Source organism: Rhinolophus hipposideros (assembly GCF_964194185.1).
Source record: "Rhinolophus hipposideros genome assembly, chromosome: 9".
NCBI lineage: Eukaryota > Metazoa > Chordata > Mammalia > Chiroptera > Rhinolophidae > Rhinolophus > Rhinolophus hipposideros.
Genome location: NC_138055.1, coordinates 43,431,730 through 43,450,533, shown reverse-complemented (window position 1 = coordinate 43,450,533; position 18,804 = coordinate 43,431,730). Strand labels below are relative to the sequence as shown.

At 37.0% G+C, this 18,804-nt stretch overlaps 1 protein-coding gene across 3 annotated transcripts in view; it reads left to right on the top strand.

Moving 5' to 3' along the window:
* The window catches only part of ABCD2 (ATP binding cassette subfamily D member 2), a 116,902-nt gene extending 98,098 nt beyond the window's left edge, over positions 1–18,804 (top strand). The window contains exons 10-11 of one of the 3 annotated variants that reach the window (XM_081061337.1): positions 1,467–1,495; positions 18,734–18,804. In XM_081061337.1, coding sequence (XP_080917463.1) covers positions 1,467–1,495; positions 18,734–18,777 — 73 coding nt within the window. In that variant the 3' untranslated portion in view covers positions 18,778–18,804. Of the gene's footprint in view, positions 1–1,466; positions 5,117–18,733 lie in introns of those variants that run through there. The other 2 variants (XM_081061336.1, XM_081061338.1) reach the window with 2 other exon arrangements.

The following is an 18,804-nucleotide window of genomic DNA, read 5'->3' as shown; positions in this document are numbered from 1 at the left end:
CTGAAATGTCTACTCAGGAATGGATAAACCAAATGTCACACATTGGAATACTAATAGGCACAGAAAGTATGGAACATGGTATATATTCTACAACATGAATGAACCTTGAAAACACCATCCTAAGTAAAAGAAGCCAGACACAAAAGACCACATATTGCATGATTCCATTTATATGAGATTCCCAGAAAAGACAAATCCATAGAGACAGGAACTACATTAGGTATTGCATAATGGGCAGGGGAGAAAGAGGATGATACATGTAGTGTCCATTTTGTAGGTGTTCAAGAATTAGATAGTGATGATGGCTTTACAACCTTGTAAATATACTAAAAACCACTGAATTATAAACTTTAAAAGGTTTAATATTAAAGTACTTGAATCATAACTCAGTGAAGTTGTTGTTTTAAAAAGGTAAGGGAATAGAGACTTATGTATAACCTCAATTTGTTAGTTTATTGAACTTGGTAAAATGCAAACAGGAAACTACTTACTCTTCCCACTGGGCTTCAGACAAGCTCTGTAAAATCTTCCGTTTTAGATACTATCTCAGGCAGATTCCCCTTAACTGTTTCCTGTCACTCTCATGAATTAACAAAAAGGCTCATTTGTAGACATCAAAAGTCCACTTCAGTGTAATATCAAGAATTTAATCTTATCCAGTTCAAAGCTTCTCTCCTGACCCTTCATTCTTCACTCTTCTACTTGGTTCTTTGACATTTTCATCCCTTCACCCTCTACTACTTCAAGCTCTTACTTTCAGGGTTCAGTTATTATCTGGCAGATGTTCAGATACTGACTCTTCTCTCTCAGGCTGCTTTTGTGAGCTCTCTGGACACCTCTCCCCATTTCCACTGACCAACACCCTCAATTACACCGTGCTCTTTTAGGCAGGCCCTAGTTTCTTAGATCCTACCCACACACTCTCTTTTTGTTGGCGTCCCCTCACCCTGAGTGGCTGTCCTGTTGGGTAGGTTCCTTTCAAGACAATTTAGCCCACTTCCCTTCTCTGGCAATCACTTGGCTCATAGAAAACTTCTGGAAGTACAGGTGTGTCTCTTCTACTGCAGGGAGTCTCTGTTTTTAAAAATTGAGAAATAAGCATACCAAGAAAGACTGTATATAATGGATCTGTACACTTAAAAGAACAATAATATTAACTAATAAAATTAGCATCCATATACATACCTCCCAGATGTTCTTAAGAAAGAATACATTGCTAAGAGTTCTCATCACAAGGCAATAAAAACATTTTCCTTTCCTTTTGTGTGTGTGTATATATATGATGTTAACCACACTTATTGTGGTAATAATTTCACAATATATGTAAGTCAAGTTATTGTGTTGCACATCTTAAACTAATATGTGGCTGTATGTCAATTACATCTCAATAAAACTGGGGTGGGGGAGAGGAATACAAAAAAGATAATGTTGCCAATTTCTTTAACTGTTCTGTGTTTCCTTTCCAGGTTGCACTCCCTTCCTTCCACTGCCACAGGTAATTGTGAATTTTGTACTAATCTTTTTTTTTACATGTTAAAATAGTTTTGCCATATATATTTCTAAACAATATGTTGTTTAGCTGCGCCTGCTTTTGAATTTTATATAAATGAATCATATTCTGAATCCTGGAGCCAGATTGCCTAGATTCATATCTGACCGCTCCCGATTACTAGATGTGTGACCTCAGGCAGTTACTTAACATGAAAAGTTAACCTTTCCATGTCTCAATTTCTGCATCAGTAAACTGAAGGTAATAATAGCAGTTACATTATTGAATTGTTTAGAATATTAAGTAAATTAATAATTGTAAAATACCTGATCCAACACTAGTAATTATATGCTTAAAAATGTTTGTTAAATAAAATAAATGCTATGTATATTCTTCTATAACTTTTAGTTTTTTTATTTAACATCATTTTTGGAAAATTTTACATGTTATACCCAAAGCTGTGAGGTTCATTTTTATTATTATTATTATTATTTCTCTACAACATGCTATTATACCATAATTTATTTATCTATTCTATTCTCCATTGACATTTGAGATGTTTCCAGATTAAGGCTATTTAAGACTTATTTATATCTTTTGATCATTTTTTTCCTACTTATTATTTCCTGACTTTTTCTAATTGTAGGTATACCTTATGTATTCTACATCCTAATCCATTGTCAATTTAATGTAAGCAAATAACTTTTCCCTCGTTTTTTTTTTCTTTTTGCTGTTCTGATTGGGTGTCTTCTGCTACCTTATCTTCCAAATTGCTGATTTGTACCTCTGCTTCTTCTTTTTTTGTTTTCTATCTCCATGTCTATGTTTCCTATGTCTTTGTTGAAGTTCTCCCTGAGATCATTAAGCATCCTTATAAACAATCTTGTGAAGTCTGTGTCTGGTAGATTGCTTGTCTCCATTTTATTTAGTTCTTTTTCTGGAGCTTTGTTCTGTTCTTTCATTTGGGACATGTGTCTTTGTCTCCCCATTTTGACTGTCTCCCTGTGCTTGTTTCAATGTATTAGGTAGGGCTGCTATGCCTCCTGGTCTTAGCAGAGTGGCCTTATGTAGTAGGTGTCCTGTGGGGCTCAGTGGTGCAGTCGCCTTGGTCACCAGAGCTGGGTGCTCCAGGTGTGTTCCTTGTGTGAGTTGTGTGTGCCCTCCTGTTGTAGTTGAGACTGGGTTGCTGTTTGCACATTAGTGGGAGGGATTGACCTCTGCAAGCTGGTTGGTTTTGAGGACTGGCTGTGACTACAGTGCAGGAGCTGTTGTGCAGGGGCTGACCTGATGTACCAGGATTCACTTTAGCAGGGCTCTGGGGCCTGTCGAGTCTGCCTTTTGGGTGTGTTGTTTTTGGAGTTGGCCTGGTGGTGCTCTGGCTAGGTCTGAAGCTGGCCACCAGGAATGCCAGCCCTAGGGCCTCCTGAGAAGGCAGGCCAAGATCAGGTACAGCCTGTACCCTGCCTGAGGACACCTGGCATGAAACACAAAACAATCTGCAGATGGCCACCACCCATGCTGGGCTTGGAAGTGCCTCAAGATGCCAAGTCGCAAACTGATGCTGCCTGCCACTAGTGCCAGGCTTGGGACTACTCAGCAAGAGGTACGGGACATGCTGAAGCCAGATGCTGCTTCTTTGGGTTTTGTGAACCTTTCATAGATTTTACTAAAAGCAATAACATGAGCAAGACTGGCTGTTTGTATGGAAAAGCCACTGGAAGTGGCTTGTGTGTGCCTGAAAGTTGTGTAGGGCAGGGTCTCAGAGAATCATCAGGGTGGCTGAATGAATGATGTTAGCTGATGAAGATTCAGACATGGCACAGCCTCTGTCTGCAGGCAAGGAGGGGGGAGGGCTCAATGAAGAAACAATGGCTTCTGCCAGCACTTCTGTCTGGGAGAAAGCTGCCCCTTCAACTCTCGCCCTGAAGCCAGAAAATTCAGTTCCTCCTTGTATGTCCCTGGTGCCTTCTAAGTTGCTGCCCCAGCACGGGAGGTCAGAGTGAGTCTGTCCATGAGTAAGTCTGTGTACAGGCCCTTTAAGTGGAACACCTAGGACTCTAGCCACTCTCCATCTCATTCAACCACAATCTCCTCTGGTTTTCACAGCCAGAAGTTATGGGGACTTCTCACCTCAGCAATGGAACTCTGGACTGGGGGACCTGTGTGTGGCTAGGATCTCTGCTCCAGGGGCAACCTCTGCAGCTGAGGTATCCCTTCCAATTTTTAATGGTCACATGGGGGTTGGGACCAGCCTATTCTGCATCTCTGCCCCTCCTATCAGTCTTGAGGTGGCTTCTTCTGTATGTCCTTAGTTGTAGGACTTCAGTTGAGCTGAACTTCAGGCGATTCTTCAGGCGATGGTTGTTCTGTAGTTTAGTTGTAATTTTGATGTGGTCATGAGAAGAGGCAAACACAGCATTTATCTACTCAGCCATCTTGACCTGAGAATTATAAATTTGTGGTCCTAAAAGCTTCTTAAAATGAAGGAAGGTTGAAAATTAATGACATAAACATCTAATTTAAGAAATTATAAAAAAAGAAAAAACTCAATGAACTCTAAGTAAAAGGAAGTATATAATCAAGGTAAGAACGGACATAATTATAAAGAGAAAAACCAAATAAACGGTATTAACAAAGACAAAATTGGAATGATTAATATAATTGATAAACTCTAATCAAAAGATAAAGGGCACAACTTAAAAATATTATGAATGAATAAATGAACAAATAAAATATGCAACAGGTATTTTAAAATTTTCTAAACAACCAATGGCAAAAGGTTTTGAAGTACATGTAAATTAGGCAAGTATCTAGAAAAATATAAATTATTAATCAAAATAGAAATCTATATAGTTACATAAAAAAAATACAACATTTGTTTGGTTATATAGAAATAATAGAAATCAAATAACTAGATCAAAAAATCCCATAAAGAAAACTCTAGGCTCAGAAAGTTTTATGAGTCCTATCAAACATATAAGAAACATATAATTTCGATCTTATATACATATGCATTTTCAGAAAATATAGAAAGGGGAACATTACCCAACTTCTTTAAGGAAAATGGTATGAACTTGATGCCAAATTCAAAGAATACAAAAAAAAAAAAAAGGAAATTATGGCCTAAATCTCTCTCCTGACTAAAGAATTAATCCTGAATGATGTATTAGCAAATTAAGCCTTACTAATGTATTACTAAGGTGATATATTAAGTTCAAGTTGGTTTTATTATATGAATAGGTTTGTTCAATATTTGGATAGTGCCTCTATTAAAATTTTAATGAACCAGGGGAGTCCTACACCACAACACATCATAATTAAAATGCCAAAGATTAATGACAAAGAAAGGACCCTAAAAACAGCATGAGAAAAGCAGTTAGTTACCTTAGGGATCTCCCATAAGACTGTAAGCTGATTTCTCAACAGAAACTTTACAGGCCAGAGGGATTTGTATAAAATATTCAAATTGATGAATACCAAGGACCTGCAACCAAGATTACTCTACCCAGCAAACCTATCATTTAGTATTGAAGGACAGATAAAGAGCTTCCCAGACAAGAAAAAGCTAAAGGAGTTCATTATCACCGAACCAGTATTACAAGAAATATTGGAGGGACTACTTTAAGCAGAAGAAAAGAGAAAACAAACAAATGAAGATCAAAGATATGAATAATTAGATGGCCATAATTACTTATCTATCAACAATTACTTTCAATGTAGGTGGATTAAATAATCCAATCAAAATATAGGGTGGCTGAACGGATGTGAAAACAAGACCCTTACACACGCTGCCTACAGGAGACTCACTTCATATTTAAAGACACACACAGACTGAAAATAAAGGGATGGAAAAAGATACTTCATAAAAATGGAAACAAAATGAAATAAAAATCTGGGCTAGCAATACTTACACCAGACAAAATAGACTTTAAAACAAAGGCTATAACAAGCGACGGAGAAGGACCAGTGATCCCACTTCAGGGTGTTTATCTGAAGAAACCCAAAACGCTACTTTGAGGGGACGTGTACATCCATACGTTCATTGCAGCATTGCTTACAATGGCCAAGATGGGGAGGCAGCCTGGGTGTCCATCGATGGATGAATGGATAAAGAGGAGGTGGTACATATATACAGTGGAATATTGATCGGCCATGGATGGGAACGGGCTCTTGCCCTCTGTCGCGGCATGGGTGGACCTGGAAGGTACTGTGCTGAGTGGAGTGTCAGACAGAGAAAGACAGATGCAGTGTGGTTTTGCTTATATGTGGAATCTAAAGAACAAAATAAACAAACAAAACAGAAACAAACTCATAGATACAGTGAATATTTTGATGATTGCCAGATGGGAGGGGCATTGGGAGGGTTGGGTGAAAAGGGGGAAGTACAAATTAGAAGTACAAATTAGTTGTTATAAAGTAGTCATGGGGACGTAGGGTATAGCATAAGGCATATAGTCAATAATGTTTTAATAACTATGTATGGTGTTAGATGTGTACTAGATTTATTTTGGTGATAGATGGGAGGGAGTTGGGGGCAGAGTGAAAAAGGTGAAGGGATTAAAAAGTACAAAGTGGTAGTTACAATATAGTCATAGGGGTGTAAAGTATAGGGAATATAGTCAATAATATGGAATAACTGTGTATAGTGCCAGGTGGGTTGTAGACTAGTCAGGGGGATTACTTCTTAAATTATGTAAATGTCTAACCACTATGCTGTACACCTGAAATTAATAAAAAATAATATTGACTATCAACTTTAATTGAAAAATTAAAAAGGGGGGAAGAAACGGTGAAGGGGAATAAGAGGTTCAAATTTCCAGGTATAAAACAAATAAGTTATGAGGATGTAATGTATAGCATAGGGAATATAGTCAATAATATTGTGATAGTATGGTAAGGTGTCAGATGGTTGCTGGACTTATTATTAAGATGATCACTTATTTAGGTCTATGAATGTTGAATAACAATGATGAACACCTGAAACTAATTATTAATATTTATTAATATTTACATATCCAGAATTAGGTTTCTTTTCAAATCTGATTAGCCAGTTTTAATAGTCTTTTTTTTCTATCCTCTTATTTTCATTTCCATTTACTGTTTCTTGAAGTGCTCGTATATCAAACATAGTTATTTTCTATTCTGTTTTTGATAAGTTCTACAACTGTGACTTTTACATATCTGATCTTTTTTAAATTGTTGGCTTGGAATTTTATGGACATATAGGGAGAGCTCAGGTTTAGGATTAGGAAATCTCCGGGGAGATGTATTTTTTCCCTATCCAGATCCAAAGACAAATCACACACATATGGTCCTAATCTCATGTTGTGTGGTGAGGTTTTTCCTAGTTCCTCAGTGAGGGTATCACTCTTTGCAGATTTTGGTTTTAAGCAGAGGTGTCTCCTAACTGATACCTCACTATACGCAGACCCCACACTTTGCCTCTTGTTTCTTTCCACAGTGATGGGCAGATAGTCCCGGGCAAATGCCATCTCTAGTTCTCTTTTACTCCCATAGATTCACATTTCTTTGTTGTTTTTAGCCTCAGCTCAACCATGAATTTACTTTTTTTACTTTATATACAAATTGTTTTTAAAGGGCAGTTTTAGATTTATAGCAAAATTGAGCAGAAGGTACAGAGATGTCCCATGTACTCCCTGCATGGATAGTCTCTTTCATTATCAACATCATTCACCAGAAAGTTACATTAGTTATAGTTAATTAACGTATATTGACACATCATAATCACCCAAAGTCCATAGTTTACATTAGGCTTCACTCTTGGTGTTGCACATTTTATGGATTTGGACAAATGTATAATGACATATATCCATCATTATGGTATCATAACAGTATTTTCACTGCCCTAAAAATTCCCTGTGCTCTGACAATTCGTCCCTCTCATCCCCCCCACACCCTGGCAACCACTGAGCTTTTTTACTGTCTCCATAGTGTTGCCTTTCCAGGGTGTCATGTACTTGGAATTATAAAGTATGTAGCTGTCTCAGATTGGCACTTTTTACTTAGTAATATGCATTTAAGTTTCCTCCATGTCTTTTCATGACTTGATAGCTCATTTCTTTTTGGCGCTGAATAAATTCTCCATTGGCTGGATATACTGCAATGTATTTATTCATTCATCTACTGAAAGACTTCTGGGTTGCATCCAAGTTTTGGTAATTATGAATGAAGATGCTATAAACATATGGATGCAGGTTTTTGTGTACACGTGTTTTCAATTCCTTTAGGTATATACAAAGGAGCATAATTGCTGGATCATATGATAACATCACAGTATGTTTAGTTTTGTAAGAAAGTACCAAACTGTCTTCCAAAGTGGCTGTACCATTCTGCATTCCCACCAGCAATGAACAGGCCTTCCTATTGCTCCACATTCTCACCATCATTTGGTGTTAAGTGTTCTAAATTTTAGCCATTTTAATGGAGGGTAGTTATAGTCTCACTGTTGTTTTAGTTTGCATTTTCCTGATGACACATGGAGTATCTTTTCATATGCTTATTTGCCATCTGTAAACCTTTTTTGGTGAGGAGTCTTTTAAGGTCTTTTGGTGAGGTGTCTTTGGACTCATTTTTAAATTGGGTTTCTTATTGTGGAGTTTTAAGAATTTTTTGTATATTTTGAATCGCAGTCTTTTATCAGATGTGTGTTTTGCAAACATTTTCTCTTAGTTTGTCGCTTGTCTTCTCACTTTCCTTACATTGTATTTCGTAGAGCAGACTTTTAAAATTTTAATGAAATCTCTCTTATCAATAATTTATTTCAAGGATTATACCTTTGGTAGTATATCTATATAAAAGTTTTTATCCAGAATGTGTAATGAGTTGTATCAGGAGGGGGTTCACTGAACCTGTAGTAAGCCACACAGGCAGAAGGAGAAATTCACCTCATTGGATTTTTCTGGGTAAGAATCAAGCACTTACCTCTGTCTACATCAATTCCAGTGGACATCAATTAACTTCTAATTCTCCCATGGTCTGTCACCAAGCTCCATTTGTGTCCTGCAACACTTGATCAGCAAATTTCTGTAGCCCATCTAGGGAAGTAAGGTGGGGAAGAAAGGGGAAAAGACTACAGAAATATAGTTCCCCTCCTGGCAAACATGCCTATTTTTAGTAAGTACAATTCTTGATGCTCTTCTCCTGTGGCTTGTAATAAGGAAGAAGTATATACAGTAATAAAGTTCTTTAAAGAAAGCCCCACTTTCCAATGTCTCTACCCTTCTCTTACATAAGCTGCAAATGGGAGATGGCTACAGAACTATCTAAGCATAAGCCGCGTAGCACAACTCTTTAGATCAGTGGAGTACTAATACTTTTCATTTATGGTTCTCAGCTTTGGGGTTTTAGCAGAAATTAGAAGAAGTACAATTTAACATCCTGTTAAATACATATGCATTTATACATTAGTGTGAGTATATCTGTCTAGCAAGTTTTTGAAAGGCAAAAAACATAAAACAGATTATTGTGGCTATCTCTGGGAAATGAGAATCATGAGTTGTGGGGGAGGACTACTGTTTTCCTTCATATCATTTACAGTGTTTATTTTTTCTTTTTTACCATGATATTTTTCAAATCTATTATTTCAAAGTTCTTGAAAAAGACTTGATTTTTAAAAGTTAATGTTTACAGACAGTGGGTCAATTTGACTGAGAATGTATGAGGTAAAGTTGCAAAGGGAGACTTTTTATACATGGTTTGTTTATGTATGTTCATTTAGCAGACATCTATATGTCCATTCACTTGTGTGGTAAGCACTGGGAAATGTAAAGGTAAATAAACCCCCCGAAGATAACCTGTAGTCTAGTAGGGAAAATAAACATGAGCATGAACAATTCAACGGAGTCAACCAAGGCACTGAAAATGGGAACAATTGTGAGTGTATGTGAGATTTCAAATTAGAAAAATATTTTGTCTGTTCTGCAATGAAAATTGTATCCCACCAGTACACCTCCTGTATCATCAAAATATTAAAAGATCCTTTCCAAAACAAAGGGAAAATCTCTCCACCAATGGCACAGATTTTCTGTAATAAATAAAACAAAGTTGTCAAGCCCTTCTCCCTCATACGTGTGCTGCACTGATGTCAATACTTGCTTCGTATTCTGCACGAGTCATTTCACCCAGTACTATTCACATCAATGATTTCATTCAACCATATGATGATATTGATATTAAGTGACATCTACCTTTGTTAATTTATAAAATAATTTCCCAGTAGTTCAGTACTTCATGTAGTTGATTTTAGAGGTTTCTCAGTCAAGGTGTGATTTATAGTTTGCTTTTTAAAAAAGGCCACTTTATGGAGAAGGCAAAATGATGGAGATAGTTTAAAAAGATCAGTGGTTGCCAGGGGTTCAGGGGGAAGAGGGGAGGGATGAATAGGTGGAGCATAGAGTATTTTTAAGGCAGTTAAACTATTCTGTATGAACTATAATGTGGATGCATGTCATTATACATTTATCAAACCCATAGAATGTATAATACAAAGAGTAAACCCTAAGGTAAACGCTAGACTTTAGTTAGTAATAATGTGTCTATACCGGCTCATCAATTGTAGCAAATGTACCACAGTGATACAAAAGATTAATAACGGGGAAATGAGGAGGGGTGAGGAGGTGTATGGGAACTCTCTGTACTTTCCACTCAATTTTTCTGTAAAGCTAAAACTGCATAAAAAAGTGAATTAATTAAAAAATAAAAGCAACTTTGGATTTAAATTGCCTCTGAAGTTTGCTAGCTGCTTCACCTTTAGATACAAATACTTTAATAGTGGAAAGCATCAATGTTGCCTTTTTTGTGTGAAAACCTGATTTTCTTTTTTTTTAATCAGAAAGGTTGCCATTCTGTTTTTGAAAGTGTGACAAATCTTGTAAGACCTTATGCACTGTATCTAGATATAAATAGGTAACTGGAGCAGTACAATTTACTTTTCATATATTCATCATCCAAATTCCTATTATTACATTTAAATGTTGGCTGTGGGTATAGTCACCACATTCTCAAATTCATTTATCCCAGCATGTAAAGATTCCCATTCTAAAAGAAAGTATTTTTTGAAGATGTCATTTCTAGTTTTTCTCTCTTAAAGCCTGTTTAAAACACAGTTCTAGAGGAACTTTTCTGACACTACACTTGACTGAATCACTGTCAGATTTTCTGAATAGAGCTCACTCTTCTATTATTTCTGACTTTTCTTTGAAGCTAGAAATAATAGTACAAACACTTCGTGCCAGCTGATGTGTGGGCTAAGCATTTTCTTACATTAATCTTCAAAATAACCCTTCCTGATAGGTGCTGTGATTTCTATTTTAATAAAACCGAAGGGAGCTGGCCTCAGTTTTATTTTATTCTGAATTAGGTCTTGTGTTTGGTTTGCACTATTTTAATGGAACCCCTTTACATGTTCCTGTACCACTTTGTAAATGTTAAGTTCTTGCCTGTGTGTGTGCTGTCTAACCATGAGGAAATGGACAATTCTGAAGGGAAAGCACTGAGGCCTTTTCTTTGTTTCGTGTCCCCAGTGAATTCTTCGTGTAGTGTGTAGTCCTGAACAAATATTGAAAACAATTCAAATATTATTTTTTTAAACTAAAGGGCTCATCAAATATTGAAAGACTACTAGCTTCCCACAGAAATATTTTTATTCAATAAATGAAACATTGAAGCACCAGGAAGTGGTGCTTCCTTAAAGTACAAAAATTCAGTAAAAAGATGACAACATCGTATAGGGTTTTCAGTTTGCCAAGTGTTTTTAACATACGTTGTTTATTTTAATTCTCACAAAATGCCTACATAGGAAAAGTTCTCACCATTTTCAACATGACAATTCTGGGACTCAGACAACTAAATTGTTTATACTCAGATTACAGCAGTAATTAGTGAGGTTCAGATTCCAACCTAAGTCTTCTGACCCCAGGTCCTGGACTACTCAAGACTGTGTCCTCATTAAAAATTTTTCATTACAGCCAAATTGCCCTCAAGAGAGGTTGCTACCGATTTACAGGCAGTATTACATAACTGCTAAAAGTGTTGCCTTGGGAGTCACTAAGTGTGGGGCCTTGGTATAAGTCATGACACTATGTCCTTCAGTTCAACTGTAAAATTCCGCTGACAATATAGCACCTACCCAAAGGGTTATTGTGAGGATTAAATGAGTAAATATGTGTAAAGCACTGAGAAGAACACTTGGCACATTTCAAGAAGTGTGTAAGAGCACCAAACCTTTGCTGGTTCTTGAGAGTCTATCAGAACATTGTTATTAACTATCTGAAGGGTAAATAATGCTATGGATTTACTGCTTTGGTTTGCATTTTCCCAATTATTAGTAAGATTGAGCATTTTCTTAGGTGTGTTTTCTTTGCTGTTGGCAGGTTTTTTTGTTGTTTTGTTTTGTTTTGGTATTATCCCTTCTGAATGGTCAGTTCATATCCTTTGCTCATTTTGTAAAATTTGTTTTGTGTTTTCATACTGAATTATAGGAGCTTTATAATATATTATGAATAATAAATCTTTGTAATACATATAGAAGTTTTTTTTCTTTCGTTATTCTCTTTGAACTATGTTCATGGCTTCTATTTTGTTGCAGTTTTAAATTTCTATGTATTGAAGTCTGTCAAGATTTTCCTTCATGGTTTTTGATTGGTCTCATATGTTTTACATTTTGTTCTAATATTTACATCGTTTTCATTTTTATATGTGGGTATTTCATACCAGGAATTTATTTTTATGCATGAAGTGAGAGAGGGTTTCCCTTCCCAGATGGATAGGCATTTCCACGTGAGCAATTTGGAGTTTGATTATCTGTCTAGGCTTGAGCACTTGTATTCTCATCCCCCCAAATCTGCTTTTATGACCTCTTTTTTATTTTTGAAAAGGGGATAGCTAATAGGATCACCTCTTCCTGGGCCTTAGTTTTCCACCCTGCGTGTGGAAGTTGGCCATGGCGAGCGTGATGGGCATCCCGCTGAGTGTCACTGATGAGCAGCTGGAGATGGGAGGCTGGCAAGTCAGCTGGGAAGCAGGTCTCCACAGTCACTGCCTCAGCTTGGCTGCCAAAACAAAATGCCATAGACTGGGAAGCTAAACAATAGAAATGTATTTCTCACAGTTCTGGAAGCTCGGAAGTCCATGATCAAGATGCCAGCCAATTCGAGTGCCTGGTGAGAACTTTTTTCCTGGCTGGTAGGTGGCTGGCTACCTTCTGACTGTATGCTCACATGACCTGTTCCGTGTGCATGCTGCGATAGAGAGAGCAAGACCTCTGGTGTCTCTTCCTATAATGGTACTAATCCCACCATGCAGGGCGTACCCTCATGACCTCACCTAAACCTAATTATATTTCAGAGGCCCCATCTCTGAATACTATCGCATGGGGTGCCAGGACTTCACCATATGAATTTTGCTGAGACACAGACAATCAGTCCATAGAGTCACTATTATAGAGCAGTCCGTCACCTGTTGACCATGCTTGTCATCCCAGACAGGCTTCAGGGCTGAGTGTTAAAGGAAGGAATGAAAGTCCTCCTGAGACTTCACAGCAACCTCAGGCAAACTGGAGACGCTGCCATCATCTGCCACTCTGAGATGAGCCACGAGAAAGCACAAGCTGTGTGCCCACAGCAGTTGGCCCAGTGGAGGCAGTACCACTCCAGTGGGTTTGGGCATATCATTTGGCTCCGCTTTCCATCAGGAATGGCATATAGTGCCCATTATGGCTGGGTTAGAAAGGAGCAATGTAGCCATTGTCATCCAAGGTTACCAACTGGATTCCCCTGTCATAGTCCATCTCCTCCAGCTTCTGATGCATGCTGTATATATCACACTCTGGTGACAGCAATAGGGACCTCGTGCATATGACCTGGGGACTGCCATCCTGACCTTGGCCTTCACCTCAGGCTTAGAGTCCCAAATGGGAGGTGGTGGTGGGGGCAACCTGGCATTTTTAAAGCACTCCACCTACAAGTAAAAAAGAAAACAAATAAAATAATTTGGTATTTAGGTTAATTAAGAAATTAGAATAGTTAGAAAATGTTATTAACGTATTATGTTGCCAACTAAAAGCATCAAATATACATTAATTAGATCTTACAGATTTAAGAAGCTGTAAGAAGCAACAAAAAATAATGCCTATGGTTCACAGCACTCTTTTTTGTGCAAATACATACAATTTTATTTATATTTTGCATTTGCTTCTAAATATAAACTGTCAGTCCAGAATATGATAGATATTTGGGGTGAGGAAAATTTCCATCTCTTCTGAGCTGTTTCCTAAAATTGAAAGACAGCAAAATCAAAATAAACCCGTGGGCCTACATAACCTGTATGTGCAGTAAAAGATGCTACAGCTTAATTGATAAAGCTGTGTTCCATGAAGAGCAGTTAGTGTTTGCGGAAGTAAAGTTCATGGTTTTCACATTTGGGCTTGAGAAAAGTACCATTCATTCATCCTTTTGTTCAGTAGGTATTTGTTGAGCATCTACTTTGCGTCATTACACCGTAGTAGGCACTAGGCACAAAGTAGTGAACAAGACACATGGTCCAGGCCTTCTTGGAGGTTACAGTCAGGAGAGTGGAGTTTTCAGCCAAATAGGAAAGAAAGAACACAATATATTGAGAGGCATGGATTTGACAAAGAACAGAATTATGAAGGTAACCTAGGTCAAAGTGCGTTTGAACAGGAGGCTTAACTTGTTACAAGGATGGAGAAATTCTGAAAAAGACATGGAACTTATCAGGTGTGTAGATGGGAAGTAGTCACAGAAACGTAGATATCCAACTATTCTTTGATTTTAATTTGGAAACCACACTGTTGTCTGGCATCTTTATCAGGTTACTAGACTTAGAAAAAAATTGATTGTTTTGGGAAGTTTTTTTTTTGTTGTTTAGTTGTTTGTTTTAGGAAAAAAGGAGGTGTATTTAGCACATAACATTATTAAAAAATTGATTTTATACAGTCACTAAATCAGGTTTTTTGTTGTTTTTTTTAACAAAAACTCAGATAAATATTTTCAAAATCTTAATGATATAAAGAATTTGCAAGTAATTTGACAGCTGTTATGGTGCTCAGACACTGATGTGTGAGATTAATTGAAGAGAGGACAGACTGGGGTCAGAGGTACTATTTGGGGAGAAAAAGGCAAGTGTTAACAATTGCTTGAGATTTGAGTTAACAGTTTTCTTTGAATTACATCTTGCACATATGTAATTCCTATCTCTATATTTTAATAGTAAATAGCCAAAATATGTAAGCACTTCAAAAATTTTACTAAAGTTTTATGCTCTTAAAAATGTTAACTAACTTTTAACAGAATACTTCTAATACATAATTTTCTATAGTTTACAATGTATAGGATATTAGTAACAGTGAATTTTGGTCCTTGTCGGTAATATGCTAAAGAAATCAAAACAGCATTGCCCTTCTTCCTTCCCTCCCTCCCTCTTTCTTTTTCATTTCCTTTTTTTCTAATGACTTATAACCCACATAATAAAATAAATATCCATGAGTCTATACTGATATCAATATAATGGAAGAAATAAATACATCAGGGAGAAAGGACATGTATTCCTTCAGTAGAATTCGAATTAATAAATACAGAAGGAATGATGGAAATAGAAAATCACTGTTAGGCAAACATCCCCGTAATAATTATTGGAGGCAAGAAATCGTTGACAGATGCTAAAATTACTAGATGAAGGCATGATAAGGAAGAAAATGATCCTACTTTCAACACATATTCCCATAAGATAGTTATTATTTACAAAGACAAAATAATAATTTTACAGTGAAGAAATCCAGCAGACACCACCTCAACCACACGATCAGAGTTTACATCACTGGTCTGTAGACTGAACTGTGTCCTCCCTAAATTCATATATTGAACCCTAACTCCCAAAGTGACTGTATTTTAAGATAGGGTCTTTACTGAAGTAGTTAAGATTAAATGAGGTCATAAGGATCAGGCCTTCCTTGATCTGGTAGAATTAGTGTCCTTATAAGAAGAGACAACAGAGAGTTTACGCTCTCCCGTGTGAGGACACTGAATGCAGGCAGTCATCTGCAAGCCCGGAAGAGAGCTTTCACCAGAAACCCATCCTGCCAGACCTCTATCAGGGACTTCTGGCCTTCATGACTATGAAAAAACAAATGTCTGCTGTGTAAGCTACTTAGTCCATGGTATTTGGTTAGGACACCGAAACTGACTAACACATCTGCTAATAAGAGACATTGGCATCATGGACCTCCTGATAGATGCCCTGAAAAGGGCACATCATTTCTCTGGTATTGTTGCCAAAAAAAGCATAACCTCAAACAAATCTTGAGAAAACATCAGACATACCCAATTGAGGGACATTCTATAAAATAAATGGCCAGCACACTTCAAAAGGATGAAGGTCTTGAAAGACAATGGACGAGTCACAGATTGGAAAAGACTGAGAGGACGTGCCAGCCAAACGCTGTGGAATCCTGGACTGAATCCTGGAACAGAACAAGGACATTATGTGAACTAATGTTAATGTTCTGGTTTGATAATTATGGTCTATTCATGTTAGTTGTTATATTATGGGAGCTGAGCATACGGGAACTCTCAGTTCTATTTTCACAATTCTTTTTAAGGCTAAAAGTATTTGAAAATAAAAAAGTTAAACATAAATGAATGTACACACATATCCTCGTGTGTGTATGTGTGTCTATCTCTAGAACTTCACCACTTCTCATCGCTTTATTGCTACCAGTCCAATCATCTCCTGCCTAGATTATGGCAATAGCCACCTAACCTTCTCCCTCATTCCACGCCTTGCTTCCCTCAGTTTATTTTCAACCTGCTGAGCAGAATGACCCCATTAAAACGTCATCAGCTATGTCACTGCTTCCCTCAATATGCTCCAGTGGCATCCTATCTCACTCACTAATTTCAATGGCATACGAGGTAGACCTCTTGAAATAATCTGATCATCATCTGGCTTTTTCTTCCCTGTATTACCCTCATCCTCCACCTCTTTAACCTCATCTCCCACTGTTTTCTTCCTGGCTGATTTTGCTGCAGCCCTATTGGCAACTTTATTGTTCCTTAAACAGGGCCGGGCACATTTTCCTCTGAAGGTCTTTGTACTTGCTGTTCCCTCTGCCAGAGATGCGATTCCTCCAGCTTCCCCATGGTTCATTCCTTCACTTTTTTGCAGGCCTTTACTCAACATTGTCTTCTCATTGAGACTCTTTCTGGTTATTTTCTTTAAAATACAAAACATTCTCACCACCCAAGCATTCCATATACTCCTCTTATTCTATAGCATTAATCATTAAGTATGTATTACATTTTACTTATATTGTTTTTTGTCTTTCTCTCTCCTAAAAAGCCAAGCTCCACAAGGGCAAAAGTTTTTGCCTATTTTGTTTTCTGCTGTATCTTCAGGGCCTAAAGCAGCACATTGTAGACACTCAAAAAAAAGTTACACAATGGTTGTGTGGATAATAGAAACCACCATATAGATTAAATTTAAACAATGGGAGAAAAAGGAAAAGGAAGAGAACCTTGAACTCAGATTTGGGAGTTTCAAAATTTACAGACTGGGAGATAAAGGCCTGCAAAGAAGTTCAAAAGCAGACACCTAAATTAGTGGTCTAAAAGTAGAGAGTATCTCAGGAAAAAAGAGCACAGATAAAGTAAATGCTATTTGGAATTCAAGGACCATGAAGAAGGATTTTTAGTCATCTATGAATATTTACTGAGTATCAAATGATATGTATTGTATTTGGAAATATAAACATGGTACCTATTTTTAAAGAGCTTACTGTCTACTGAGGAAGACATCTTTAAACAGATAAATTCAAAGTAAATTAATAATCTAATTATGCCCATGTACAAAGTGAGTATATAAAAGACATTCTTAGTCTAACAAATGTGAGGACATAAAGAAGAGTCTAAGAACCTTTCTAAGGTTGGGTAGAGTTTGGCCAAAGAAACAAGAGGTAGAATGAAAATAAGCTGATGAAAGTCACTTTAAATATGGTGTCGGTTAGGCACTAAAACACTTGTTGAATTGATTTAATGATTTGCAAGTGGAAATAGAATTTACATCAACTCCTTTTGTATCTTCATTATGAACTCAAAGGAGTAAACTGTCTCCTTGCCTTCCTACCACCAATTGTTAGTTTCCTGGACACCTAGTCTTTTCCCCCCCCCTCTATCCTATTAATACTACTCTCTATGGTTACGATTAGCTGTGTTGATCTGATAGATCCATTGATTCTTCCTCTGTCTTCATTCCCTTTTGTTCCTCCTGTGCCTTGATGGTCATGTTCTACCCACCCTTTTACTGTATCTACCTATATTTTTGTCACATTGTTTTAACTCAAGTTCTCCTTCAGCCATTCACTTTCTGTTTCTTCTACCAAATGAGCTCAACCTTTCTTCCACCCATTCAGTTAGCAGCACTACCCTCTCAATTACCTGGACTTAGGGATATTTTTAAAAACCATTTTATATTTATCATCTCTTATTGGAAAAACCTTCTGTGACCCTGTCGTTCATGTCTCCTTTTTGTTCTCCCCGTCTGATGCTTGCATCTTTTTGGTGTTGTCTTTGTCCAGTGGTTTTCTAGCCTCTGCCTGAACATTTTCAATGACAGGATGTTTAATTCCTTAATGCCCTATTATTATTCTCCCCTATTGCTATATCCTGTTAATTCTTCCTTAAGAATGTCTTTCATTTGTAAGTCCTACTTCTCCATTTTCACCAGTCTATTAAGATGCCGAGTTTAGGCCCTTCCATAGTTTAACAAATTAGTATGAAATGGTTGCCTGGCTGCGTCTCACCAATTCATCTCAGAGACTTGAATCAGACTCACCATCCTCTAAAAAAATTGTATTTTACTTTACATAGTTTTAACTACTGCCTTTGTCTTACTACTCTTTTACTCACAAAGTTTAAATGGTTTCCTACATTCTACTTTAAATCTAAACTCCTTGTGCTTTCAAGACTCTAAACACCTTATTTTTCATTAGTATCAAAACACACCTTTTTGTGGTGTATACATAAGAAAGTGTGTTTAGGTGCTGCTATTGTCTTGTTGCTAATTTACTGCACACTGACATCTTATTCTGTCCATATCTCTGTTTTTTTTCTTAGTTGTCAAAGTCGGAAGAGGAAAGAAGCCCTTTAAATAGTCATTTTGAGAGGAATTTGGGCTAAAAAGAGTTTAACAACATTTTTTTCTTTCTTTCAGAAATGGTTTATTTCCTTGCACTTCTACAAAAAGTGACTTCTTGAGATCATAAAATAAATACAAGTATCACC